General features: G+C 65.1%; 2 protein-coding genes across 4 annotated transcripts; one reads left to right on the top strand and one right to left on the bottom strand.

The window, feature by feature from the left end:
• The first annotated feature begins 157 nt into the window (after positions 1–157).
• On the top strand, positions 158–3,901 carry CBARP (CACN subunit beta associated regulatory protein). The gene is given in 6 exon segments (XM_053896834.1): positions 158–907; positions 1,028–1,108; positions 1,820–2,363; positions 2,365–2,478; positions 2,480–2,655; positions 2,657–3,901. Coding segments are annotated over 6 exon segments (1,254 nt in total). The 5' UTR covers positions 158–803; the 3' UTR covers positions 2,892–3,901.
• Positions 3,902–4,209: 308 nt separating this feature from the next.
• On the bottom strand, positions 4,210–23,302 carry STK11 (serine/threonine kinase 11). Of its 3 annotated transcripts, XM_019433976.2 has the most exons (11): positions 23,011–23,302; positions 14,386–14,469; positions 13,123–13,212; positions 12,290–12,422; positions 12,064–12,200; positions 10,883–11,010; positions 8,698–8,755; positions 8,231–8,427; positions 7,972–8,013; positions 5,568–5,786; positions 4,210–4,749 (listed from the first exon to the last, which is right to left on the bottom strand). In XM_019433976.2, exons 1-10 carry the CDS (start codon positions 23,298–23,300, stop codon positions 5,584–5,586), a joined length of 1,362 nt encoding a protein of 453 aa, XP_019289521.1. In that variant the 5' UTR covers positions 23,301–23,302; the 3' UTR covers positions 4,210–4,749; positions 5,568–5,583. The 3 variants fall into 3 exon arrangements, with proteins under 3 accessions (XP_019289521.1, XP_019289522.1, XP_053752808.1); XM_019433977.2 differs by lacking the exon at positions 7,972–8,013; XM_053896833.1 differs by lacking the exons at positions 4,210–4,749; positions 7,972–8,013 and having other exon boundaries at positions 5,639–5,781.
• Between the last annotated feature and the right edge of the window lie 3,327 nt (positions 23,303–26,629).

Genomic DNA, 26,629 nt, shown 5'->3' with positions numbered 1-26,629 from the left:
GTCTCGTGGAGCCCTGGCTATAGGGCCTTCTTATCCTCAGCCCAGAGCAGGAGCACGTGTCGGGGGTGGGAGGTGGCCACCCTGAGCGGCGGGTACCAACAGGCCCCTGCCCAAGGGAGCTGAGCCGGGACAGGCGGCGCTGTGGAGGTGGGGGGTCCTGGGGTCAGGAGAGCTAAGGAGAGAGCACAAGCCCCTCGTCGGGGCCTGGTGCCAGCTAGTGCTGCAGGGGAGGGGGAGCGAGTTCTGGCCGAGGCGCTCCTGGGCGGGGAAGGCGGCCTACTGCACTGCCGTTGGGAGCTGAGACGGAGCCCGTGGTCCCCGAGGGTGATTAGAGTCAGGCATAGGTGTGCAAGTGCCTGGGGCCTGTTTGCCGGGTGACTGTCCCCCGCCCCCCCCCCCTTTCCCACCAGAGCTTCGCCTAGGCCCTCCAGGGGGCCCGTGGGTGGAGGTCGAGCTGGCAGAAGAGGCCTCCCCTCTCTCCCCTCGGCGGCCCCCGCCAGCCTGTCCCTCATCCTCCCACGTGTCCCGGCTTCTGCCTCTTAGCTCAGCGGCGCCCGCCTCCAGGTGTCCAGTGCAGACCTGCTCCGGCCATGCTTTCGTGGCCAGAGCTGCTTGGGGGTCCGCTACCGCCACGGCACCTCAGCGCACCCCTGACCCAGGCTGCTCCTTGCGGCCCGGGGCCGGGAGGGACTCGGGCAGGCTGACGCGCCTTCCTCTGCACAGGCTCCCCCAAACGGCACCACTTCCAGCGGCAGCGGGCAGCCAGCGAGAGCACCGAGCAGGAGGAGGGGGACGCCCCCCACATGGACTTCATCCAGTACATCGCCAGCGCAGGCGACACGGTGGCCTTCCCGCCCCCCCGTCCCTTTCTGGCCAGCCCCGCCAGCCCATCCCCCGCTCTCGGCAGGTATTTTGTAGTAGATAGAAGCGTCAGGGGTGGACCTGTGGGCCCCCGCCCCACCCAGTCCCCCGCTAAGTGGCCTGGGGAGGGCTTTCCCCACCCTGCAGACCTATCACATTCTTCCAGCTCCATCGTCCCTCCTGGAGACTGCCTCACTGGGGCCACCTCTCCAGCAAGGACCAGAAGAGGGAAACTGGGGGAGACTGGGTAAGGGCAGAGGGGCAGGTGGGGCCCTGGACGATGGCCACAGGGTCGCCAGGACAGGACGCCTGCCCAGGCAGGGCTGCCAGGGGCGTGTGCCTGCTTGGATATTACTGCTCCCTGGTAGAGTCCACGGCCCCGAGGGGTCCGCTGTGGCCTGCTGCCCCTTCCTTCCTGCCCGTGTTCCTGAAGGCTGGATGGCCTCTTCTCAGAAATTGTGGCTACTTCTGCCAGCAGCACCCCCTCCCCCAGCCCCACAGACGGAGGTACTGGGGTGGTGCAGCTGCCTGAGTAGTCCCGCTGGGGAGTAGGGGCCGAGCCGGACTCCCGCCTGGCCCCGTCCATCCCAGCCACTTCCTGCTCCGCTGAGGTGTTAGGAAGAGGGGAGCGCCACAGGGGAATGTTAACTCTGTGGGTGCGGCGCCAGCCACCTGCAACGCCAGCAGGTGCTTGGGTCAGATACTGTAAAAAAAAAAAAAAAAAAAAAAAAAAAGCCACGATTGAAAGGCAGGTGCCAGGAAGGCTTGGGGTTGATCCAGAAACCACCCCCTGCAACAGGGACCGCCAGCATTTTCTTAAAATCCGCTCTCCGCAGAGCCTGGCCGAGCCTAGGGGGTCCCCACCGGCGCCCACCCTTCCGGACCCAGAGGCAGGGTGGCTGGGGAGAACGTGCAGGGGCGCACACAGCCTTCTTGACTGCTGCGGCCTGGCTTGCAGGCTAGAGGCAGCGGAGGAGGCGGGCGCCGCGGGAGGAGCGAGCCCCGAGTCTCCCCCCGAGCGCAGTGGTGGTGCGGGGCCTGAGCAGCAGCAGGAATCTGATGGTGAGCGGGACTCGGGGCCAGAGCAGGCCCACACCACCTACCGGGATATCTGGAGCCTGCGAGCCTCTCTTGAGCTGCACGCGGCTGCCGCCTCGGACCACAGCAGCAGTGGCAACGACCGCGACTCGGTGCGCAGCGGCGACAGCTCGGGCTCGGGCTCCGGGACCACCGTGCCCACTTTCCCACCGCCCTCGCCGCCCCCCACCCCCCGGCCGGCAGACAGCGAGGCGGGAGGTCCGCGAAAGCTGTTGCAGATGGACAGCGGCTACGCCAGCATTGAGGGCCGCGGCGCCGGCGAGGACGGGCTCCTCAGCGCGTCCGAGAAGCGCTCTTCCTTCACCAGCGCCGGCCGCACGGCCACTGTGGGCACCAGCTTCGAGGGGGCGCCGGCGCCCACCGAGGCGCCCGTCCGGCCCCGCAGCCCGCGCGCCTGGCCCCCGCCGCGCCCCGCGCCGCGACTACAGCATTGACGAGAAGACGGATGCACTCTTCCACGAGTTCCTGCGCCACGACCCGCACTTCGACGACACGCTGCCCTGCGCCACGCGCCATCGCTGCAAGCGCGCACCCCCACACGCGCAAGCAGTGGCAGCAGCGCGGCCGGCAGCACAGCGACCCCGGCGCGCGCGCCACGACCCCTGCCCCGCCCGCGGCCCCTTTCGGGGCCGACTCCCGCCCCACGCGCGCGCCCCTGCGCCGAGGCGACAGCGTCGACTGCCCCCCAGAGGGCCGCGGCGGGCGACGAACCGGCCGCGCCCGCCATCCCGGTCATCGAAGAGGAGCCCGGCGGTGGCAGCAGCACCTGCCCCGGCTCGGGCCTGTGCGTCGGGCCCCCGGGGACGCTGCTGGACAAGCTGGCGGCTGGCCTCGATGACAGACTCTTCCCGCCGCGCCTCCCCCAGCCCATCGCCACCGCTCCCACGCTGGCCGCCGCCGCGCCCACGTCTCCCGACCACAGCCCTGCCTAAGCCCTGCCTCCTGCACCCACCTCGTCAGCTTCTCCGGCGCCGCCCGGGACCCCTGCCACGGGACCCGCCTGGGGCGCGACGCTCCGGGGCGCGAGCGCTGGGGGCCGCGGGGCCTCGCACGCGCGCGGGTCTTCTGGCCGCCCCCACGTGCGCGTGCTCGCGTCCTCGTGACACCCTCGAGCTGCCTCTGGTGGGCACGCGCACACGGTCCCCGTTGGGCACTTAGCAGGTGCCCTGTGGCTTCCCAAAGCGCGAGGCTGCAGGGCCCTGGCTCGGCTGGAGGGGGCGAGGCAGGCTCTCCTCTTCGGGCTCCCGGGGAGAACGTTCACCTGCCTTCCACCCTAGACAGCAGCCTCTGAGTGGTGGCGTCTCGGGCACAGAGCACCGGGAGGCGCTCCCGCAGGACCTGCTCCCTGGGGCAGGGGCGGGCGATGCGGGGCGGCGCATGCGCAGGGCGCCCCTACCAGGACCAGTGGAGCCTCGAGGCGTGTCTGAGCTGCACGCGCTGAAGGCCTTCCCAGGGCGCACGCGCGGGCCCTCTAGGGCCCGGGGCTCCGGAGAGATCGGGGCCGGCCGGCGCCGGCTCTGCAGCGCAGGTCGGGTGGAGGCCGCAGCCGCCGAACCCCTGAAGCTGTTTACCTCACTGCGGCATGTGCTCGCGGCAGTCTGCGCCCCCTCCGAGCAATAAACAACGCCTCGCCGCCACCCCCTCCCGCCGAGTTCCCACGCCCACCCAAAGCATGTGAGTGGGCCACCCGCCCGCCCCGCAGGTGCACCGTCCAAAGAGCAGCCGGAACTCTGTCATGTTTTAAGACACAAAACCCAAACGGCCAAGGTTTCAAGTTTCCCAAGCTTTATTTATTGCCAAAAGATGGGGCAGCCCTCGCCTGCGGCCGAGTCGCCCCACCCCGCCCCTCCCCTCGGAGCTTCGTGCCGTCTGTGTACCATCCAGTGATGGAGTTTCTTGTGTTTGTTTTCTGGTTGATTATAAATATTTACTGCACACTCTTGCTTAGTTCGGGTTTTCTCTGGGGACCCAGGGGCACAGAGAACTTGGAAAGAGGGTCAGGGTCCTGCGATCAGGCCCCCGGCTGCTGCACTGGGGAGCCGAGGGCCCTGGGGAGCTCCGGGGAGACCGGTCACCACTGAGGGGACTCCTGTCCAGCGTGGCCAAAGACAGACCCCCTCGGAAGCCCCAGTTCCCACCACCCGACCACCTGCCAGCCGGCAAGACCTGCAGAGCCCAGCCTGCCCCCCCCGGGCTGTGAAGCCCATGAGAGGACCACCCAACAGTTCCCAAACACCCTTCACAATCAGCTCAAATCCACCTGCTTTATTTTTTCTTAGAAAAAGGAAAAGGAACCAACCGAACAACAAAGACAAGGCAGCCGCCTGGCTCCCTTGGGCTCTGGGCATGCATCTCGGTTGACGGCCCTGTTCTACTGGCTCCTGCTGTGGCTGTGGTTTGTCCGAACACATCACTAGGTGTGGGAGGCGCTAACGTGGAGCAGAGTAAGAAGAAGTCAGGGGTGGGGCGAGGACCAGTAGTCTGAACGTAAAGTGCATGGCAGGGGCTTCCCGCGGGGCCGGCGTGCCGGCGCTCTCCCTCCTCCCGAGGCCCGGGGAGGGGGCTCAGCACAGGGCTGCAAAGTCAATGAGAGGCCGTGTTCACTGGCCATGAGGGGAAGGCCAGTCCCCAGTCCCTGCTGTCCCCCCAGCCACGGCCCTCCAGGACCCCTGGATTCCTGAGGGGCAGTCGGCAAGGAGGGTGTGGTGGCGGCCTTTCTGGGCAGCAGACGTGGGCCAGCAGTCGATGGGAAGACTGAGGACCTGGGCCGTGGCACCTGGATGAGACGGGCTGCAGACGGGAACAGATGGGTCACTCCTGGGCCAGCAAACACATTCTGTATCTCAGGAGGCAGGGCCCACCCTGGGGCCCGCTGACAGGGTGGGGGAAACTGAGGCCTGGTCACACGGAGCTGTCAGGCGTCCAGAGAGACCAGGCAAGGTCACACTGGTTTGAGGGGCCACCCTGTGGTTCACTCCCTGCCCACTGGGGTTAAGCACCACCCTCCACAGAGAGAGCCAGGCCTCCCTGAAGAAGCAGTTCTCAGCCTGCCTGGCTGGTTCTGATGCTGGCAGATAAGCACTCCAGGGCCACTTGAGGGAGGGCGGGGGCAGCACCCTGGGAGAGGGCACCCCGCCTGCACCCTGAGCAGACGATGAGCTCTCCTGCACCCCTGGGGCCTGATTCCCCTCCACATACACCTTCTTGGACTGGGGCAGGCAGGAGCAGGAAGAGGAAGTGGAGGAGGCCGAGCGGCCACCGGGGGTGACAGCGCGAGCCAAACCCAAGACGTCCCAACCTCCCACCCGGCCACCCGGCGCCTCATACACCTCTGGGCTGAGTCCAGCATCACCCAGGGCTGGCAGGACAGGCGGCTCCTGTGAGGGGCCCGCCTCCTGCTCGCAGATGCTGCTGCCCAAGCCACCCCCCACCCCCGAACCCCCAGCCAGGGTCCTAGAGCAAGTGAGTTCCTCTACCTCTGGCCCAGATGCTGGTGGCGGTGGACGAAGACCGACAAAACGGTGAAGGGCAGAACCGGCCCTGGTCAGCAGTGGTGGGCCGGTGCCCTCGGTGCGTCCCATCCCCCCCGGGTCCCCGAGGCGGCCTACCTGCGGGCGGCGACCCTCACTGCTGCTTGCAGGCCGACAGCCGGCGGATCTTGCTGCTGGCTGAGCAGGCCTTGCGGGTGGGGTTGGAGGCGGCACTGGCCCGGCGCTCCACCTTCGACTTGGCGCTCAGCTGCGCCGACTCCGTGCCGTTCACGCACACGACTCTGGGCGGGCCCCGGCTCTGCCCGTTCTGACTAGCCTCCTCTTCTGGGACCTGTCCTAGGAGGGAGAAGGCGAGTGTGGGCTCATGGGGGCCCAAGACCAACACCCCCAGGGCCCCCCAGCCCGCAGGCTACGTCTCCGCCTGCCTGGGCTTAGGTCCTCTCTGCCCCGCCGGGCTCCTCCACCTCCTGCCCCGCCTGTCCCGCCCCGGCCCCGCCCACAGGGCCCCTCATGTGGCTAGAGGGAGCCCACCGAGGTGGGGGCCCGGCCCACGCTCACCTGCCTGCTCAGGTTTGAGCCGGGTGTCTGCACCAGGTGGGCTGAGTGCTCACCATCCACCCCAGCACACGGGGAAGGGACCGGGGACCTGGGGCACAGGGCCCTGGGCTCGGCCTGTTCGCAGAGGCCACACCAGGCTGGGCCCTCGGGGCTTGGCTCAGGCCAGGTGTGCGACAGGCATCTCTCCCACGAACGCCAGCCTCGACTCCCCGTGCCGGGCATGGGATGAAGAGATCGGGGCCCAGGGCCTGCCGGTCCCTACTCTCAACTGGGTGGCACCAGCCCTTGCTGGCCTCCGGGGAGCCATGGGCCTGGGGCTGCCTGCCCGAGCTGCGGGGGCGGGGGAGGGGAAGGCGCATAGGAGCTGGCCAACCTGCCAGGGCCCAGGTGGCTCATTCAGTGCACATGGAGAATCGGCCTGCTGCCCACAGTCCGCCCTCCTGCGACACAGGTGGAAAGCTGCCCACGGCTGCCGCCAGCCTACCTCTTCCCCAGCACAGAGCCCCCTCTGGGCCAAGAGTCCCACTGCCTGACAGCAGCTTCTGGAACATGGCATCCTAGGTCAGAGCTCCTCACTGCTGACAGGCTCCTGCTGAGGAAAGCCCTTGGGGGGGGCCAGGAACCCTGCTCTGATGGAGGAGGGGCCACGGGGGGGGGCAGGGGCAGCTCTGCACAGACCACCGGGAACCCAGCCACCGGCACAGCAGCTGTGGCTGAGGCGGCACAGGACCCGGCCTCCCTGCCCTCAAGGGACTGGGGCACGGCCGGCAAGCCCCCACTCCACCCCAGCCCGAGGCCCGGCACCCAGCTGTCAGGGTGGGCGGCAGACCTCCACAGTGGGGACAGTCCGGGGAGACGGAGGCCAAGCAGCTGAGAGCCTCTGAGCGGAAGCACCCCACCGGGACTGAAGCGAGGAGGGATCTTGGCCCCAGCGCAGCCCACCGCTGACCCACAGGAGGTCAGAGAAAACCCCACTGGTCCTGGAGCAGGACTGTGCTACTTCTGACACGGACGACATCGTCCGGCCAGGCATGTGGCTCCAAGCCTGGAGAGCTGCCCTCGGGTGCACCCTCCCCTACCCGTCAAAGGCAGCCCCTGGCCTCTCACACGGGCCAAAGGGCACACGGGAGCCAACATACACGGTCAGTATAGTCTGGCGAGGTTCTGGGGATTGGGCAGGGTCCTCACTCAGCCTTCCCGGGACAGCAGACTGTCTACCAGCGAGGGCCCCTCACAGGTTCCTGACACAACACCCCAGCGACTCTGAGAGGCAGGACGCCTTGTCCTCACTCTCCACGGGAAACGGAAGCTCTGGAGGCCGGGGGTCCCAGAGCTAGGACTCCGTACACGTCACCTCCCGGGACTCCTGGGGCCCCGGACCCGGTAGGGAAACGGCTGAGCCAAAGCCACAGAAACTCGGGGTCCAGCAGGCGCTGGCTCTGAGATGACCCTGCAGCCGGCCACGACGGGCTGTCACAGAAACCCCAAGCACGCCCCCCCACAGGAGTGGGACCCATGATCCCCGCCCCGGCTCTGGCAGGAAAACGGCGCCGGGCCCACGGCGTTACTGCCCAGTGGGGTCTCCCGGGGGCCCACCCACCACACAGGCCACCTCCACACGCCAATTCTTTCAACAATAGAATCCTCACCCCTGGCAAACGAGCCAGCACAAAGGGAGACCGGCATCACCCCCACACGCACAGCGTGGCAAACCTTTATGACAGGAGCCGACAGGCTGGCCCCAGGACACAACAGAGCTGTGAGCGCTGTGGGAGGGGGTGGGGGAGGGGCCGGGGGGGGCGCTCGGGCAGCTGCACAGGCTTAAGGAGGGAGGCAGGGGTGCCGAGGCCTGGCCTCTACGGCACTGGAGGGGGAGCAGCGCTACACTACGCCCCGAGCTGCTCTACGCCCCCGGCCTCAGCTTCCTCTCCAGAAAGGTCTGAACACTGGCTCCTCTGCGTGCCTCTCTCCTCTCTAAGCCCTGCCTCAGACGCCTCCTCGCCACCTGGGGAAGCAAGGCGACACGCATCAGGGCTGGCGGCCGGGCACCAGGAGGGCCACTGGACCCTCTCGGGCCGTTGGAGGGGCTTTCCCCCATCTCTCACCGCCCAGCGGGACGCGGTCTGCACTCCCCAGAACACAGGAGGGTCCCTTCCGGGGATGTGATCCCTGCTGCCGTGGGCAGGGGCCCCCGGGCCAGGCCGCGAAGCGGCCGCACTCACCGGGCACCGTGAAGTCCTGAGTGTAGACGATGTCGTCCTCGATATCGAACAGGTCCTCGTCCCCATTGTCGTCCGCACAGCCGTGCAGGTCCTCCAGGTAGGGCACCACCGTCATGCCTCGCCAGCGGTCCTTGCAGTCCGAGCTTGGCGGGATGGGCACGGGCTCCTCTGATGGCGGGTGCTTCTTCCGGAACCAGCTGTGGAAGTCACAGGTCAGGACAGTGCAGGGGCTCCCCCGCCCTCAACACGGGGCACCTCCCAACTTCAGGCCCAGCCTAAAAGCCAGGGGAAGAGAGCGGCCAGATAACCCAACCCTGCCCCCCACTCGCTCCCACCACGTGCACCCCCCACTCTCTCACCGTGCACAGGCCCTGCACCCCAACCCCCGACTCACCCCCACCACGCGCACCCCCCGTGCCCCCAGACCCACCCCCACCAGCACGGCCGGCCCCACACGGGACACTCACCTGTGTTGTCTGATCTGCTGTATGGAGAACCTCCTGGCTGGCTCGTATTCCAGCATCCCTGACAGACCAGCAGGGCGTGGGGAGTCAGTGCTGGGGGCGTGGCCCTAGCCCCAGCCCGTGTCAGCCTGTGCCCAGAGGACACCCCCAGGAGAAGGGGTGCGGGCACGTGTGAAGGGAGCCCCAGCTCGGTGCTCCAGGCACTCCCCCCGCCCCCGGCCAGCCCCCCACAGGCCTGGCCTCCACCAGTAGGGCCGGCCCGGGCAATGGGGCCAACACGCAGAGTCCATAACTGCGAACACTGGGTGCGCACAGCCCCGGGCCCCACGAGGCTGCCGGCAGGAAGGTGGACACCAGGGCCGCCGGGGAGCAGGGCAGGCCCGCCGCAGCGACGCAGAACCTGTCCGTGTGCTCAGGGAAGTCAAGCACGCAGGCCCACTCTCTGCTGGCCCCCGGCCGGCAAAAGGCAGGTGACGCTAGCGGTCAGCATTGCTAGCCAGGACCAGACGGACGGTCCCCGAGACGGCAGCCGGAGCGAACGGAGGCCAAGAGGGCGACGCGCTGTGGATGTTCGCACAAGGGTCTGGCGCTGGGGGGCAGGTCCCACCCCAGAGCCTGTAGCTTCCACACGGGGGTGGGGGTGGGGGTGGGGGGGGGACAGCTCTGAGAGCTCGGCACGTCACACACCCGGAGGACAACTTTGTTCTCCAAACCGCACGGCGATTCGATCTGGAGAGCTGGTCGGACCCCAGGCCTCAGGGCCCGGATGGTACTCTCCAGGCCTGGCTGCGGTGCAGGGGCATCTGCAGACCATGACCCCGGGGCCACCTCGGCCTTAGGGCAAATGCCTTGGAGGTGAGGGACCGGACTACTGATGCCCTCTGCCATCTACGTAAGCACCCCGATGGGGGCTATTTCAAGCGCTGATAAAAGTAAGGGCGGTAACGGACCGAGCAAAGGAAGCTTCCTTTAGAGAAACCGCCAACCAGCCGCTGCCTGTCAAGAGAAAGTGCGCCGTCTGCCACCTCAGCCGTGTCCGAAATGACCTTCGGTGGAAAAGAAAGCCCTCGTGGGGGGTGAGGGGAGGTGAGAGGGCCATGCTCTGGGCGCACCCGAGGACAAGGAGGGTGGACATCACAACCCTCCTCCAGAGTGCCCAGGAGCTTCCAAGGAGAACTGGGGGCGGGGGATGGGGTGGGGGGAGAAGGCCAGGTCTGAGCAGCAGGCGGGCTGGGCCACAGCGCGTACCGGGAACAGGGCAGAGCTGCTTCCCCCGTTCCCAGAACACCCTGGGCTGCGTGCTCAGCCGCCTTCGCCTTCGCGGGTCCTGGGGTGGCTGTCCGGGCAGGGCCCCAGAGGGAGGGGGGCGCCGCACAGGCTGCCCAGCGCTTGGAGTTCGGCCGCTGCAGCCCCAGCCTCGGCCCCAGCCTCGTTTCATCTTAACGTAAACGTAAGCGCCGGCCTGCCTCAGTTATCGGGAAACCCTCAAGAGCACGTGAAGTAACGTGAATCTACTCCTTCAACTGAAGTCCCAGGAGGTCTAGAAACCGAACATCCAACGCGAGCCGAGCGTAAAGTCAGTTACACGCCAGAGCCTAAGGACTACAGGCAGAGACAGACCCCGAGGCGCTATCTCCGTGACAACTCTTAGGTACCACTCACACCTGAGGGGGTGCTCTGGATGAGCCAGATCATCACCCACCGGGCCCTGAAAACAAACATCGAGGAACCCCAGGAGGCCAGCTGTGGCAGCCCCGCCCCTTGCGGGGCGGAGGGGAGGTGCCGCCCTGGCCAGGGCCCTGCGTCGGATGCACAGCGCCCCCTGCTGCACAGCCTGGGACACGCAGCAGGAAGAAACCAGCCGAGGTGGGGGGGGGGCTAGGGGGCCAGAAGAGGGTGGAACCAAGGCCCCAAGCAGGCAGTGGGGCCCAAGGAAGTCAGCAATGCCCCTCCCAGCCTCAGCCTCAGCCTCCAGAGCTGATCCTGCCAGCCACTCTCCACTAACTGGGCCCATTCCTTGGGGGGGGGGGGGGGGGACAGGCCGGGCATGTGGGGCGTGGGGCTGCAGAGATGAAACCCAGCTCTCCAGAGGCCAGTGGTCTGTAGAAAACCCCCAGGACCCCCAACACCCGCTGGCAGCCCGTTCCCGACACCTCCAGCCCCACAGGTGCCGTCCCGAGGGCCTCACCTCTCAGCAAGTCCGAGAGCGGGGGGCCGCAGTCACCCGGGATCGTGTAGTCTCCCTTCCCGATGTTCTCAAACAACTTGTAGATGTTGTCCCCCTCGAATGGGTACAGGCCTGTCGTGATGTTATAGCTTCGCCCCCAAGGGGAAGGAGAGAGGCCCGGTCAGTTGGGGCCTCTCCTGCAGCCCCAGCCTGGGACCAGCCTGGCACAGGAGCCTTAAACCACCCTCACCTGTAGGGCCTCACACTGGGTGACGGGAATGCTCTGGAATAGGTGGTGGTGGTGGTGGTGGTGGCAGCACCACTCTGAAAACACCAGAAACCACTGCACCGGACCCCTTAAAAGGGTGGCTCTTACAGCGTAGGAGTGATCTCTCAACAAAATAAAACGAAACAGGGGAGCCCGGGTGGCTCAGTCGTTTAAAGGTCCCACTCCTGATTTTGGCTCAGGTCGTGGTCTCACGGTTCGGGGGACTGAGCGCCGCGTCAGGCTTTGCACTGACAGTGCGGGGCCTGCTTGGGACTCGCTCTTTCCCTCTCTCTCTCTCCCTCTGCCCCTCTGCTCTCACTCCCTCAAAAACAGATAAATACTTAAAAAACAAAAATAAAACGAAATGAAACACCCGTGTCGGCCGGCAGCCGCCCTGCAAGAGGCAGGAGGGAAGGTTCTGGAAAGTTAGGGCCTGCCCTCTGTGGCAGGCACCACGCTGACCGCTGCTCACGCACAAGTGCTCGGGGATGTGCCCCGAGGGACGGACGAGCAGAACTGGGGGACACGGTCTGAGACTCCTCCGGGGTGACGGCGTAGAGTCAGGACAGAAACACTTGCTTCGAGACAACAGCAGTGGCCCTGGGGTGTGAACCGGGGCAAACGTACCAGTACGAGCCCTCACGACCGAGGAGGAAGGCCCGGCCGTGTGCACCCCCAACACAGCTAATCCCGAGGACCCCACAAGGCGGGGAGCGGCCCCCTCTGCTCCTACCCACAGGGGGCTTCTCATCTTGGCACCACGGTTTCTCTGGCACTCTGGCCACCCGGCACAGCCCGGGAACGGTGTCTGGGGGACACGCTAGGAGGGGCGGTTCTAGAAGCCTGAAGCCCAAACAGGCCTGAGTCCTTGGTGGGCACAGGAGGGGCCCCTGGCGGGGGTGAAGCAGGGGGACCGAGGCCCACGGGCACTTACAGAGTAACCCCAGCCGACCAGATGTCCACCTTAAAGCCAGAGAAGGTGTCCAGGCCGTTGGCGATCTCAGGGGGCTGGAACGCTGGGGAGCCCTGGCTCGTCCGGCACGTGTCGTCCTCGGCAAAGGGGTGCAGGGCCTGCAGCATCGCCAGGCGGACCTCAGGGAGCAGCCCCCGCGGGAGCGCCCCCTCCCGCCCCCCCGGGGCGCTAAGGGAGGCGCACCAACCTCGGCCACACCCAGGTCGGAGATCTTGAGGGTGCCGCCCGTGGTGAGCAGCAGGTTGCCTGGCTTGATGTCCTTGTGCACAATGCCCTGGCTGTGCAGGTACTCCAGGCCGTCCACCAGCTGGCAGAAGTACCTGGGGGGACATGACTTCTGTGACCTGCCCCACCAGGAACCTCGATCCTGCCCCTCGGGTCCCCCTCGGCACCGGGAGTGACCCCGCAGCACCAGAGACATCGGGGCCCCGCAAACAGAAAGGACAGGATGGGTGGCCCAGCAGGGAACCAGAGGGACGCTGACCAATCGGAGCCATTCCTGGTCCCACCTGGGGAAGGCGAGGAGGGCTCCCTGGCCCCCGCTGCCGCCCCACTCCAGGCAGCCCTTCTCTGCGCTCCCCATCGGCCCGAGGGCTGTGCTGTGTCCCCACAATCACTCTGCCTGGACGTGACCACATGGCCCTAAAGGGGCCCCTTGGGGCCAGGGACCCAGGCTCACTCTGCCAGCTTCCCCTTCCCTCACGACACAGGCCGGCAGCGGGGCTGGAGCGGTGTGACTCCCCAGGAGGACCAGCTGACCCGTGGCAGTTCAGGTCACTGTCCTCGGCCTTTCAAGGACCAGGAGGTCCCAGAGTCTCAGGCAGCAAGCCCACCAGGGTCGGCAGACACAGCCGCTGGGCCGGGCAGGCTGCAAACTGGGCCCCCGAAGCTGAGCTTTAAAACACACTGGAGCGTTCATCTCGCCGGTGATCAGAAAAACTCGTCCGAACGCGGGACGGGCCCGAGTGTGGGTGACCCCACGGGAGGGGGGAGCCACGGGCCCCCGCGGCGAGCACTCACCCGTGGGCCTGGCACACGGGGAAGCGCTTCTCAGGCACGCTGTCCAGCATCTCCTGCATGCCGCACACGCAGTACTCCATCACCATATACGTGCGGGGCTAAGGAAACCACGGACTGACAGGGACCGCCACCCCAGGCAGGGCCTGCCCCCTGGGAACAGCCAGCCAGACGCTCGCGGGAAGGGTTTGGGGGAGAAGACCCCAACCGCGCCTGACGGCCTGGCCGCATCAACAAAGACAAGCGGTAGTGTGCAGAGAGATCGCAGAGCCCGTAGGGCGCCTCTGCCCCTCCGCTGACCTCCCCAGGGTCAACCTGTGGAGGTCTGTGGTCGCCTCGTCTGGGCTCAATCTGGGCTCAGTCCTCCGGCCCACGAGAAGCTCTCAACACCCTGAGGGGCTCCCGCCTCATCCCTCGCCCCACAGGAAGCCCCACACCAAGAGGAGACAAAGCTTGCAGGGCAGGAGGGAGGGGCGGGGTGGGCAGAGGGGAGGGAAGCCTGGGGGCCGCCAGGCCAAGCCGGAAGCGGCTGTGTCTCAGGCCAGCAGGAGAGAAGGTCGAGGCCCCCGCCACATCTCCCCCAGAGGTGGCCCTGAGTGCACCGTGCTGGAGAGGAGCCACGTGCTGGAAAGCCTGCCACTCTGTGCCCAGCAAGTCAGTGACAGACGCCTTTGTGGAAAGACATCAGTCCCTTGGCTAGACCTGAGGCTCCGCCCCCCACCTGCCCCCTAGAGCTGGAGCCGGGCGGGGGGGGGGGGGGGGGGGGGGGGGGGCCACACCGCCCTGAAGACACAGGGCCCGCCCCCAGAGAGAAAAGGGCAGAGCCAAGGACCGGCCCAGTGAAGCACCCCTGCAGTGACACTCCCTGCCCCGCCCCACCCCACGTCCTACCCTGAACAGAGCAGCCGTGCAGGGCAAGGTGCCCTGCGGCCGGAATGCCAGACGCAAGGAGAGCGCCCTCCACGAGGCCCCCCGCACTTAGGGGTGGGGCCTGGGACCCCGTACTCCCAGCCCAGGGCGCAGGGCGAAGGGAGGGCACAGCACCCTCACAACCGAAGATTGGAAGACACCATGCGGACCTGGCAGGCGGCACTAGCCGGACAAGGCCGCCCTCGGGCTGGTGCCGCCCCGGCAGCCCCCCGGGGTTTGCCAGCCCAGCACCCAGGGTGGCCGAGGGAGGTTTGGGGTCCCCAGGCCCTACAACTGCGCTCGAGCCTGCAGCCCCGACCCGGCGCTCGCAGAGGGGCCGGGCGACCAGAAGGATATATTTTTTGCTTCTCTTCGTTGTACAACACGTCCACCAGCTGGATGACGTTTTTGTGCCGTAATCTCCTCAGAAGCTGGATTTCCCTGAAGACGTAAAACAGAGGCGTCAGCGGAGCCGCCAGCGAGAAGGGCTCAGAACACCCTGCTCCCCGCTCCGCTCGGCGGGGAAGGAGAGCGCTTGCCCTGGGGGCGCCGTGCAGGGGTGCAGGGGCGCAGGGGCGCAGGGGCCGCAAGCTCTGAGGCGGCAGTGAGCAGCCACCACGTGCAGGAGCCGGGGCTCGGTTACACGGCAAGGCCAGGCCGTGACCGTCCCCGCCGCCCCGCATCCCCTCCGCGCCTCTTGGTGGGGACGAAGCCCCGGGCGGTGCGCCACAGCCGGAACGTGCCCGCAAGGCCCCCTTGCTCTCCCTGGCGCCCCACAGCCCCTGGGGAAGGGCAGAGAGCCCAGGAGACCTCCGCGGCTCCCGTCCGGGCACAGGCCCCACCAGAGTGGACGCCACGTGCCCAGCGCTGCCCGCTCTGCGGACGGCCCCCCGACGCCTCACCTCTCCGGGGTCTGAACGGGGGGGGGGGGGGGCCTCACAGCCGGCAGGTACAGGGGGAGCGGTCGGCAGCCCCTCGGGAGGCCGCCGGCCAGCAGCCGAACCCACGGTGCCACTCCAGGTGTGTGCCGTGCCCGCGAGAACTGAAAACACGTCCACACAGAAGGCTGCACCTGCCTGGCCAGGGCAGCGCCGGCCACACAAACCTCCAAGCCGGAACCACCCCAGCGTCTACCGCACACGCGTTATGTCCACAGACGACTGTGCCCACCGCGCACGCGCACGCCCCTCGGGCGCGTCCACCGCGCACGCGCACATCGCTCAGCCGCGAGCAGGGGCGAGGCGCCCACCCCCGCCACCCCCAGGACGGACCCCGGACACACGACGCTCAGGGAGGGAACCCGACACCAGAGGCCACGCGGGGTGTGAGTCCCCGTGTGTGAAATGTCCAGAACGGGCCCGTCCACGGACAGGAGGGGGGCTCGTGGGGGCCGGGGGCTGGGGGAGGGGCAGGGAGTGACTGCTGATGGGGACCTTTAGGTTGCTTTAGGGTTGCTCTAGGGATGACGAACTAGATGAGCGCGTGGCGGGTGCCCATCCCCACGAATACATTAAATGCCATCAAACCGTACGGAAAGTCTAGGAGGTCCTCAGCAGAAAGCTCAGGCACGGGCTGGAGAGCCCACCGTCCTCACAGACCCAGGCCCCGCCGCCACCTCCAGGGGGCCTCTCCTGACAACCCCCCCCCTCCCCAGGGCAGGTCCTCTGCGGTATGATGCCTGGAACCACCCAGGGCCCAGGACTCGGCGTGTGTGCACAGCCCCGCACCCCAGACCGGAGACCCCAGGCCCAGAGGCCATCGCCTCACAGAGCAAAGCACAGGCTTGCAGGCACTTCCCCCACAAACTAACCGACCAAACCCTGTCCCCACGTCCCCACGTCCCCACCCCCCACCCCTCCACCCCCCGCAGAGTTCTGGGCTCAATGAGATTTCTACCCTAAATCCCTCGTTTTCCTGTTTTTCCACAGTATCCCTACCCGTCTGACTACTGAGGCCCAGGGATGCTGCACATATAGAAATACACACAGAGTGGGAGGGAGAGGGGGTGACAAGCAGAAGCCGGGGCGGCCCTGCTTGTACCCTCTGAGCCCTGCGGACTTACTCCGCCGTCCCTCCCGAGCAGAGATCAGAATCCCTTTTTATCCCCCCAAATAATTAACGCAGGGTGTCTCCCCCTCGGCACTTCTAACATTCTGGGCAGGTCGCTCTCGAGTGGGGGCGTCCTGGGCACTAGTTCAGTAGTATCCCCGCCTCCCCCCCCCCCCCCGCCCCCCGCCACTCCTGACAGCCACAGACGTCCCCAGACAGGGCCCACTGTCCTCTGGGGGTGGGCGGTGTCAGGTGAGGGACGGTGCCCTGCTGTAAAGGATCAAGGTCCGTGACGAGCAGGAGCGGAACCTCAGGCCACCCCTGTCCTCGCCTCTGAGCCCCTCTGGGCCAGCACGGGGCATCCCCTGGAACTCAGGCCTCATCTCCCTCCCTCAGCCCTTCCTCCACCCCCTCCCCCCTCCAACCATCCCACTCCCCTGCCTGCCCCAGCCCTGCTCCGTGTGTCCAGAGGGACTCTCTGCCCACTGGGCCATCACCCTCCATTTCTACCCAACAGGCACGGGATGGCAGCAAATACCCATTTATGGGGGGGCGGCCGACCATCAGCCCCCAGCCACCAGCACAGCAGTGCACGGCCTGGGAGACGACCGTGCCAAAACGGGAAGGATGTGCAGTCTTGTCTACACCTGCACAAAACCCCACTGGCAGGACACACGCCAGCAGACCCCTCTGGGGTCACCGCCAGGTGCTGCCTGGACTCCTGTCAAGGGGTCGGCAGCCCAGGTGGATTTAGCAAAAGGGGCAGGAGTGAGACAGCCCCAGAGGAGAAGGGCATCCGTGCACGGCGGGAGCTAAGTTAGCAAGCCCTGCGTGCCCGGGGGGGACCGACGGGGTCAGCCCCAGAGACAGACCCCAACTCCTCCAAGCTCTCGCTTCCTGGGACCGCACACAGGACTGGGAACAGTCAGCACAGACCACAGCATATCTCCGGTCAGCTGCCTTCACTACAGCCTGGTGAGTCAAATGCTTCCTCGACCTGTCCGTGCCACCCTCTTGGCCCTGGAAACTTCCTCAGGGCCCTCTTCTTCATCCAAAGAGATAGCTTCAGGTACCTGCAACGTAACTAAAATGCATGTGTTAATGGGGCACCTGGCTGGATCGGCCGGTGGACCGTGTGACCCTTGATCTCAAGGTTGTGAGTTCGAGCCCCATGTTGGGTGTGGCGCGTACTTAAAAATAAATAAAATAAAAGTAAAACCCATGTGTTGAGACCAGGAGGCCTTTCCTTCTTCCAGCCAAATGGCGGCCACCTGTAGGGGATGTGGGGCAGCAGGACCGCAGCATCTACAGCAGAGCTCCACGCAGACACGGGGACGGAGCCCGGGACCACGCTTCTAATCCCACACTGAGAGTCAAGGGGCCCCGGGGAAGCCCACCCCAGGTCCTCACTGATAGGAAGGCGAGCCCCCCGCTCTGCATTGTCCTCGCATGCCTCCCCCTCCACCCACTGCCATCAGGATGAAACCACCACCCAATATCCATCCTCTACAAGATGGTCACAGCACCAGCTCTGAACCGAACCAGAGGGCAGCACCCTTGCCTCTGCAGTGACACAGCTCAACACTCCTACTCCAACGTCCAAAAAGTTTGTTCTTAAAAACAGAAGTCCACACTCTGACGTAAACAGGCGATCCACCGTGGGCATGCTGGGCTGTGCACTTGTTTGTTTGGTTCACTGTGATCAAAGCACTGCGAGTGAGCACTCGAGTCAGTCACCTTATCTCTACCAGGAAAGGACGGACACAATGTCAGGCAGTCCCCGAACAGAAGGGGCAGTCCCCGAACACAGCTGGCAGCGGCCAGAGCTCCAGGACAGAGAGTGCAGGAGGAGGGCACGCCAAGCCATCTGCCCAGGGACCCCCGAGCGTCCTGGGGGTTCCTGTCACCTCTGTACTTTCCGTGTCCCCTACAGGTTACATCGTGGGTCTAAACACAAAGGAAAACAATGTGTAAAGAAAAAGGAAAGGCGAGGAGCTCAGCCCGGATGCAGGAAGTGGAGGCAGAGGAAGTGGTGCCTTCCGCCCCCCCCCGGCTCAGTGCCTGTGGTCACAACCCTCCCCGCCCCCTCCTGCTGCCTGGGACCTGCCCAGGGTTGCTGCCCAACCCAAGTGGACTGCTTAGCCGACTTGTCGATTAACTGGAGGAAAAACCGAATGAGGGTCATAAAGCCATTCAAGCTTACAGAGGAATGGAGAGTCACTGCCTTCACAGTCACGTGGGCCCCAAACAAAACACACAGTGACAAACAGGCCCACTGCCTTGAGAAGCACCGGCTCCACGCATCCCTGAGCGAGGCCCGCGCGTCACTCCCCTTCAGGTGAGGAGGGGTCCGCTGGGCTCCGAGGGGCAGACCAGGGGCCATGGCAGCACTGGCAGAGGGACACTGAGCAAGATCCCGTCACCTCTCAGCCCCGCTGTTGATGCTTCTGAACGCTGTCCCAGGAGGGAGACTAAAACAAGGGGAAGTTGCTCGTAGGACGGTACACACACGTCCCCAACAGCACGACTCACAGGAGGCGTCAAGTGGACACGACCTGAACGCCCCACCGGCAGGTAAGTGGACAAACATGACGTGGTCGATCTGTACACACGCACGTCCCTCAGCCGCGAGCAGGAGCGAGAGGCGCCCACCCCCGCCGCCTCGCGGACGGACCCTGAACACACGACGCTCAGGGAGGGAACCCGACACGAGAGGCCACACAGGGTGTGAGTCCACGTGTGTGAAACGTTCAGAGCAGGCTCATCCACGGACAGGAAGGGGCTCGTGGGGGCTGGAGGAGGGGAGGAGGATGGCTGATGGGGACCGGGTTGCTTTCGGGGAGGCGGACCGTTGCCCCAGCCACGCAGCGTTGAGAGTTTCACGATCCGTGTAAGTATTCAATGCCACCGAATCACACCTCCTCGCCACCGATGTCGGTGTGTGAGTTCCGTGTCAATAAAGCCGTTCGAATAAACTGCAGTCCAGCCACATGGTGGGCCCAGAATAAAGGGCGGCTCTGCCAGCGTCCCGTACACTGTGAGGCCTGGCTCGCGACCTACTGCCCCAAGCTCCCGCGTTCCAGAATGAGCCCCGCACCAGGGAAGGAGCGGACATCCAGGGAGGACGCCAGGACGGTCCCTGCGAGTTGCAGTGGACGGACCACGCCCTCCCGAGGCCACCTGTGGCAGCCAGCCAGCCGGGGGTTAAAGTGGAACCCTTCCCGACACGGGGCGGGGCACCCCAGCAGACGCTGGGACCTTGTCGAGGCCGCCTGGGACAAGACCGGGAGCCGACAGAGTCCAGGGCTCTGATCCTGGACACACTACAATCCCAACCATTCACCACCCAGATCCAACTATCCACCAATCACCGCGAGGCGGCCCAGCCTGGAAGCCGGCGCCCGCCTGCGTACAGAGCAGCCGCCCCTGTGCCGAGGACCCGCTGCTCCTGGGGCTCACTCGGGATACGGCAGCTGGCTGGATGAGACTGGCTGCGGAGGCGGGGGACCGGCAGTCGGGACACAGCTCGTCAGAGGCACACACGCTCCCTTTGACCCCAAGACTCCACTTGCGGTGACGTGCCCTTCCAGCACCCTTGCACTTATCACGGCACGTGGCAAGAAGTAACTCGCCAACGTGGCCAACAGAGCCACCAGCACCAGGTGGGTCGGACCCGGCCACGGAGCCCTGCCGCCCCGACAAGACCACCACCGAGACGCGTAGTGGAGACCCGACGACTGGCAGGGGTCGGAGAGCCACAGCCTGAGGGGCAGAGTGAGCACCCCGTGACCTTATACGCCGACTTTGTATGCCGGTAAGCAGCAAGTGAATCTTATGATCCCAAACATCTGATGGAAAAAAGCCCACAGGGAACATTTTGTGGCGCATGCGACTCTCCGGAAAGTGAGGTGCAGCGTCTGTCGTGGTCGTGGGCACAGCCAGTCAGCCGCGCACCTGCTGCCCGCAGCTGCCTTCCCGCGGCTCCAGCACGGATGCACAGCGGTGCGCAGCCCAGGAGACAACCGTGTCAAAACGGGAAGGATGAGCAGTCTTGTCTACACCTGCACAAAACCCCGCTGGCAGGACACACGCCAGCAGATCACGCCGGCTGCCCCCGGAGAAGCGGGAGAGAGGGAGACCCCACCAAATACCTTCTTCCCAGCTTTTACAGGTTCAATCCATGTGATTTACTGCCCGTTAGAAAAACAATACCACTCGCTTCCTAAAAACGATCAGGGTATATAAAAAGTGCTTGAACAGGTTTAAAGAAAAAACGCAAAAAAAGACTTGATGAGATCACAGATGACTCTTTCTCCCACTTGATGCTTTCTGAAACTTTCTCACTCTATAAAAAGAACCTGTTAGTTTCTAGAAACAAGAAGGAGAGAGGAGCCAGTGCAGACCCCGGGGCGGTCTTCCTGGGAGGAAGCCACATGACGGGAGGGCCACCCCAGGCCACCCCCCCCCCCCCACCTTTACCACAGGCATCATTCGTTAGGAAAAAGGCTTCTGATCCACGCTGGGACTCCAGAGCTTGTCTGGACGGTTCCGGACACTTCACTCGGAGAAGAGCTGTTGGGGTTTATTAAGCCTCTCGAAGACAAAGGAGCCTTTTTTCCCCGCAGCCGGCTGGCAGCATGGCCGGCCAAGGAGTACAGGCTTCCCCATGCAAGGACACCCCTCTCCTTCCCCTGAGAGCCGGGCCCTGAGCTGATGAAACGGGCACTGGCACGGGGCCCCACAGCTGGGACACCTTATGCGAACGGCCAAGCCAGCTGGGGACCCCGAGCCCCTCCACCTCCCTGGCCTCGGTTTCCCCCCAGGTTCTTCTCAGGGACGCTGCGGGACCGAGCCCCTTGCAGCCCCAACACGGCACGCTCACGTGTGTCCACAAGCTCTTGGGGCCCCGACTGGCCATTCAGGAGTGCGGAGACTGGGAGGCCGGGCTCAGCAAACCCCGCCCCCCCATCAGGTTCTGGTGGTTCGTGTCTCCCACAAGTACAAGGGAGCTCTCGGAGGTGGTGGAACGCCCTCTAACTTGACCTTGGGTGTGTGCATTCGTCAGGACTCACACTGCGTCTGGCGGACAAGTGTCTCTACGACACCTGCACCGTGCCTCAGCAGAGCGGGCACTCGCCCACCGCAGCACCACCCCTGTGTCCCAGCAGGGGTCCGCGGAGTCCTGCGGCCACCAGGAGCCCCAGGACAGTCAGCAGGGTGGGCGTGGGGGACTCTCGCCACGGATCAGTTGGTGCCAGAACGCAGCCCAGGCCCTTGAGAGGGAGTCTGGGAACCTCAGGGTGCTGTTCCCAAGAGGCTGGGGGGGCCACAGCGGCACGGAGTCCAGTGGCCAGCCCCAGGGATGCTCCGTGGACCCGTGCCGCCTCCAAGCAGGAGAGCTCAGCCGCGGGTGGGCCCTGTTCCCCAGACCCATCAGGGGATGAGGAGAGGAGCCAGTGGGACAGAGATGGACCCTGGACATTGGGAGAGGGGCTGTGCCAGGAGTGGGATCCAAGAAGCAGGAGCCCGAGTGCAGCCCCACACCCCGCAGGAGTGCCGGCAGGCTGAGGCCACGCAACCCCTAGGTGCTTCTGGCTTAACGAGAAAACACCTAGAAGGCAGCCGTTGAATGGGGATTCCTGACTCGGGGGTGAAGGATCGCTTGGACCTCAGGAGGGTGCCGGTGGGCCCCCCCCCCCGCCTCAGTCTCCCCCCGCATGCAGGTGGCCCCTGTCCAACCCCATGTCACAGGTAAGAGACTGGCACAGAGAACTAGGGCATCCGGCCATCCCTTCTCCACGTCCACAGGCCGGGGCATGAAGACCAGAAGAAGGCCTCATCGAAATACAGCCCGCCCTGGCTCTGGACCACACTGTCCAGAGGCCGGGCACCAACACGGGAGCCGGTCCGGTCTCTGTCCTCAGCCCATCCATAATTTCACCACACCCAGACCTGGGCCGGCCCGGGGCAAGTGAACACAGCTCAGCTTCTGCGTGAGAGCAGGCTGGGCCAGGAAGGGGGAGGTGAAAGCGGACAGAGGAGCAACACTTTCCAGGATGGGCCTGGTGGGAGGGCCGACAGCGGGACGTCCAAGGTCGTCAGTCAGTCCTGCCACCTGGCCCGTTAGATAAACCCCTTCTTGGAAACTGGAGGCTGGGAGGAGCACGAGCCCAGGCAGGGTGGGGTCCCAGGGGCTGGCAGCCGACAAGAGGGGCACCTCCTCCTGAAACCAGCAAGAGGGATGGAGACACGGCTCCCACCATCTGTGGGGAGCCTCCTGCATGCAGACTCCGAGACCTCTGCAAAGCCCAAGAGCGGACAGGCGCCCGGGAAAGTCTGGATAAAAAGTTTGCCAGGACCTGGGCTGATTCCTCTCCCAGGGAGTCACCTGGGCTTGTAGTCACGGATGCATCTAGTGTCACATCCCAAATGAGCAAGAAAGGGCTAAGTTACCCCCTGCTGACCGATAAGCCAGTGCAAACAATTATTTTTGGCAACCGCAGGGCTCCCCTCCAACAGGATAAACAAATCGCATTTCGCCCGGCCCTAGTAACAGCTGCACGCTGCGCAGAAAACCTGCTGGTGGCGGCCAGGGCCGTTTAGGAACACGGCGTCTCAGGGCCAAATAAACATTGGCTGGTTCCATTGGGCACCTAAATTCTTTGGACAGCTGGGGGGGGGGGGGAGGCGCGCCCCCCTCCGAAAAAGGCTCTGACACCGCATCCTAAGAAACGGGACACCCGGCTGCAACAAGCCGGCCTGACTTCGTTAAAGTAACAAAGCAGGTTTCCACCGACACCTTCCCTGTCAAGGAGGACACGGGAGCTGAGGGGACAGGAAGGAAGGGAGGAGGAAGGAAAGGAGAAAGGGAAGGACGGAAGGCGACCACCCTCGCTGGCCGGCCGCTCGCTGACCCAGGAAGCCCACACTTACTTCTTCACGTTGGCCTCCCCATTGGGGATCCTTCGCAACTTCTTCTTCTTGAGGATTTTGACGGCTCTCCTGCAGAGCGTCTCCGAGTCCAGCACCTCCTTCACCTTGCCGTAGGACCCCTCCCCCAGCAGGTCCCCCATCAAGTACTTGCCGATGAGCTTGGCCCGCTTGCGACGCGGCTGGTAGATGACCTCCGTGGAGTCGATGCGGTGGATGAACGTGTCCATCCCCACGGACATCAGCTCCCCCTCTGTAAACATGCCCAGCTGCTGCGGGTCGGCCACATCCATCCTGGACTCTCGCGGGCGGTCCCTTTATCTTCCTTATCTATTCCCCCGGAAGAGCGGTTCTTCCTTTTGTCCCCCTAAAGTTCCCTTCTCCAAGGAAAAAAAAAAAAAAAAAAACGCAAAAAACAAAAATCAACAAAAAACGCAAAAAACAAAAACAAAAAAAGGGAAATCCTTCTTCGAAAAGAAACGATTGTACTAGTCGTGAGTTCAAGAGGCGCGCCTGGCCCAGAACCCCGGCACCCGAGGGTGCGGAGGGTCGCAAGTCTGGGTGCCTGCCCGCCTCGCAGCTTCGGGTCGGGCCGGCGCGTCCACGGGGACCCTCAGGAGGCCGGTGGGGCTTGCAAGTGCTAGGTCATCCTCCAGGGACTTTAGACCCTCGGACAAACACCGCTGCAGCCAAACCAAGTCTTCTCCGGGACGGGCATTACCAGCGGGTCGTGGCGCGCGCCCAGAGAGGGCCCCGCGGCGGCCGGCCGGCCCCAGGGCCCCAGGCTGGGCAGCCGAGCTTCGCTGGGGGCCGGGCGCGCTGCTGGGGGCGGCTCCCGGCGGGGCCCGCCGTCCCGGGGGCCCGCGGTTGCGGCAGGTGCCTGTCCGGAAGGCGCGGGGGGCACCGAGGTCCGCCCCCGCCAGCCCCGAGCGCGCGTCGGGGGGCCGGGGGCTGCCCGGGGCCCTCCCGCCGCGGGGAGCAACTTCCGTCGGAGCCGGCCGCCGCCGGGGCGCCCCCACACCGGCCTGGGACCCCGGAGCGGCCGTCCCCCGCCCCAAACGGCAGCCCGCGCTCGCTCTCCGCCGAGAACGCCGTCGGCCGCGGGCCGCGGGGCGCGGGGACCCGCAGGGCTTCGGGCGGCTGAGGCGGCGCAGGCCGAAGGCCCGGGCCGGGGGTTCCCGAGGCCGCCGGGGCCCGGACAGCGCGCGCCCCCGCCGCAGCCGCCGCACGTGTGGAGCAGGCGGGGCGGCGCGGGGGCCCAGCCCATGCAAGGCGGCGCGGAGCCGGCCGGCGCCCGCCGCCGCTGCCGCCCGCTCCCCGCCTCAGTCGCGGACGCCCCGGGCCGCCTCCCCCTTCCGCGCCCGACACGCCGCCGCCATCTTGTTTACCTCCCGCCCCCGCCCTGCGCCGCCGCGCCGCCGCACGCCCGCCGGGGGGGCCCGCCCCTCCCGCCGCTGACGTGCCCGCCTGTTGGCTGGGCCGTGAGGCCCCGCCCCGCGGCCCGCCCCACCACCGCTGCCGATTGGGCCGTTTGGACACAGGCAGGCGCCCAAACGGGGATTGGTTCACTCTCGGCCCCGCCCCGGGGGTGGATACAGCTTGGCACATTGGCCCGCGGAGGAGCCCGTCATGGGGTGGGGGGGGTTGGCGGGAAGCGGGCGCGGGGAGCCCACAGCGTCGACCTCTGAGGGGCTCGGGGCTGGCGTCGGCGGTCGAGAGCGACAACGGCCACCTGGGAACGGCTGTGCCGCGGGCAGAGCCCTCGAGGAGCCCCTCACCCACAGACCCCCTCGGAGGCCAGGGCGAGGGTCACACAGTAGCCCCCAGGGAGGGGCGACCGGCCGACTCTGTCGGTGGAACGTGCGACCTCTGCTGTTGGGGATCTTTGAGTTCCAGCCCGACGTTGGGTGGGCTTAGAGCTTACTTTAGACATCAGTAAATTAAAAAGTGCCCCGGGGGCTCCTGGGGGGCTCAGTCGGTTAAGCGTCCGACTTTGGGTTCGTGAGTTTGAGCCCCGCGTTGGGCTCTGTGCTGAGTCTGGAGCCTGCTTTGCATTCCGTGTCTCGCTCCCTCTCTGCCCCTGCCCTGCCCTCTCTCTCGCGCGCGCTCTCTCTCTCTCTCTCTCTCTCTCTCTCCCAAAAATAAACATTAAAAAAAAAAGTTTTCTTTCTGAATGGCCCAAAGTGGAACGTTCCAGGCCAGAGACCCTTGCAGAGTCTCTGCACCCAGAGGGGACCCACTGCGGGAAAGCAGTGGCCCAGGTGCCAGCAGAGTGCTGTGAGTACAGAGTGGACAAAGTGGGCGGATGTGAAAACACCTCCCTTCCGTTGCCCAGCACTGTATTCTTAGCTCTGCACAAACTGTTCATCTCATCTGGTGTGACCCTCCTGGTTCACGACAGCCAGAAAAGTGGGACCTAGGGGAACAGCGCCATCAGATCGGGACTCCAGGCTGGCGACCTGTGACCGCCCTGAGCCTCTGTGCAAACTTGGTGTGCCGGAGAGTGGTGGTTGGACATGCCCCATGAGTGTCTTCACCGTCTCCGGCACCCATGGAGGGGGACTGATGTGACTCTGCAGGGAAGGGGTCACGCGCCACATCGGCAGGACCAGCAAACCCCAAAATTCCGCTGAGAAGGGAATCCTACCTACCAGAGCAGAAGCCAGTAAAATACAATAGAAAGCAAATAGGGAAAATAGATGAAGCCAAAAGATTGTTCCTTGAAAAGATTTTTTTTTAACGACAAAACTCCACGTTCACCAAGAATAAAAGATGACCCGTACCAGGAATCAAAGAAGGGATACCACTACAGACCCCAAAGGTATTAAAAAGCGGGGCACCTGGGTGGCTCAGTCAGTTAAGTATCTGACTTCAGCTCAGGTCATGATCTCACAGCTGGTGAGTTTGAGCCCCACGTCATCGGGCCCTGTGCCGACGGCTGGGAACCTGGAGCCTGCCTCAGATTCTGTGTCTCCCTTTCTCTGCCCCTCCCCCCTCACTCTGTCTCTTTCTCTCTCTCAAAAATGAACATTTAAAAAATTTATTTTTTATTTTTTTAACGTTTTATTTATTTTTGAGACAGAGAGAGACAGAGCATGAGCAGGGGAGGGTCAGAGAGAGGGAGACACAGAATCTGAAACAGGCTCCAGGCTCTGAGCTGTCAGCACAGAGCCCGATACGGGGCTCGAACGGGCTCGAACTCACAGACCGCGAGATCATGACCTCAGCCGAAGTCGGCCACTTAACTGACTGAGCCACCCAGGCGCCCCAGCATTTAAAAAACTTTTAAAAACAATGGACAATAAGTGTTGGCAAGGATGTGGAGACACTGGAAATCTCATACAGATGGTGCAGCCACTTTGGAAAAAGCCAAAAGGTTGAAAACAGTGTTTCCATGCGGCCCAGCTACTCTTATCCTGGGTTAGCACACACAGGTCCACACAGAAACTTGTACACTGTGTGTTCACAGCAGCAGGATTCACGACAGCCAAAACTGGGGGAAAAAAACAAAATATCCATCCACAGATGAACATATAAACACAACGTGTCCCCCGAGCACGCGCACGTCCCTCGGCCGCGAGCAGGAGCGAGGCGCCCACCCCCGCCGCCCCGCGGACGGACC

The sequence above is a fragment of the Panthera pardus genome, unplaced genomic scaffold (genome assembly GCF_024362965.1).
Source record: "Panthera pardus isolate Hobbes unplaced genomic scaffold, ASM2436296v1 HiC_scaffold_8, whole genome shotgun sequence".
In the NCBI taxonomy this organism is placed as follows: Eukaryota; Metazoa; Chordata; class Mammalia; order Carnivora; family Felidae; genus Panthera; species Panthera pardus.
The sequence above is the reverse complement of the archived record's forward strand: the minus strand, read 5'-3'. Positions and strand labels throughout refer to the sequence as shown.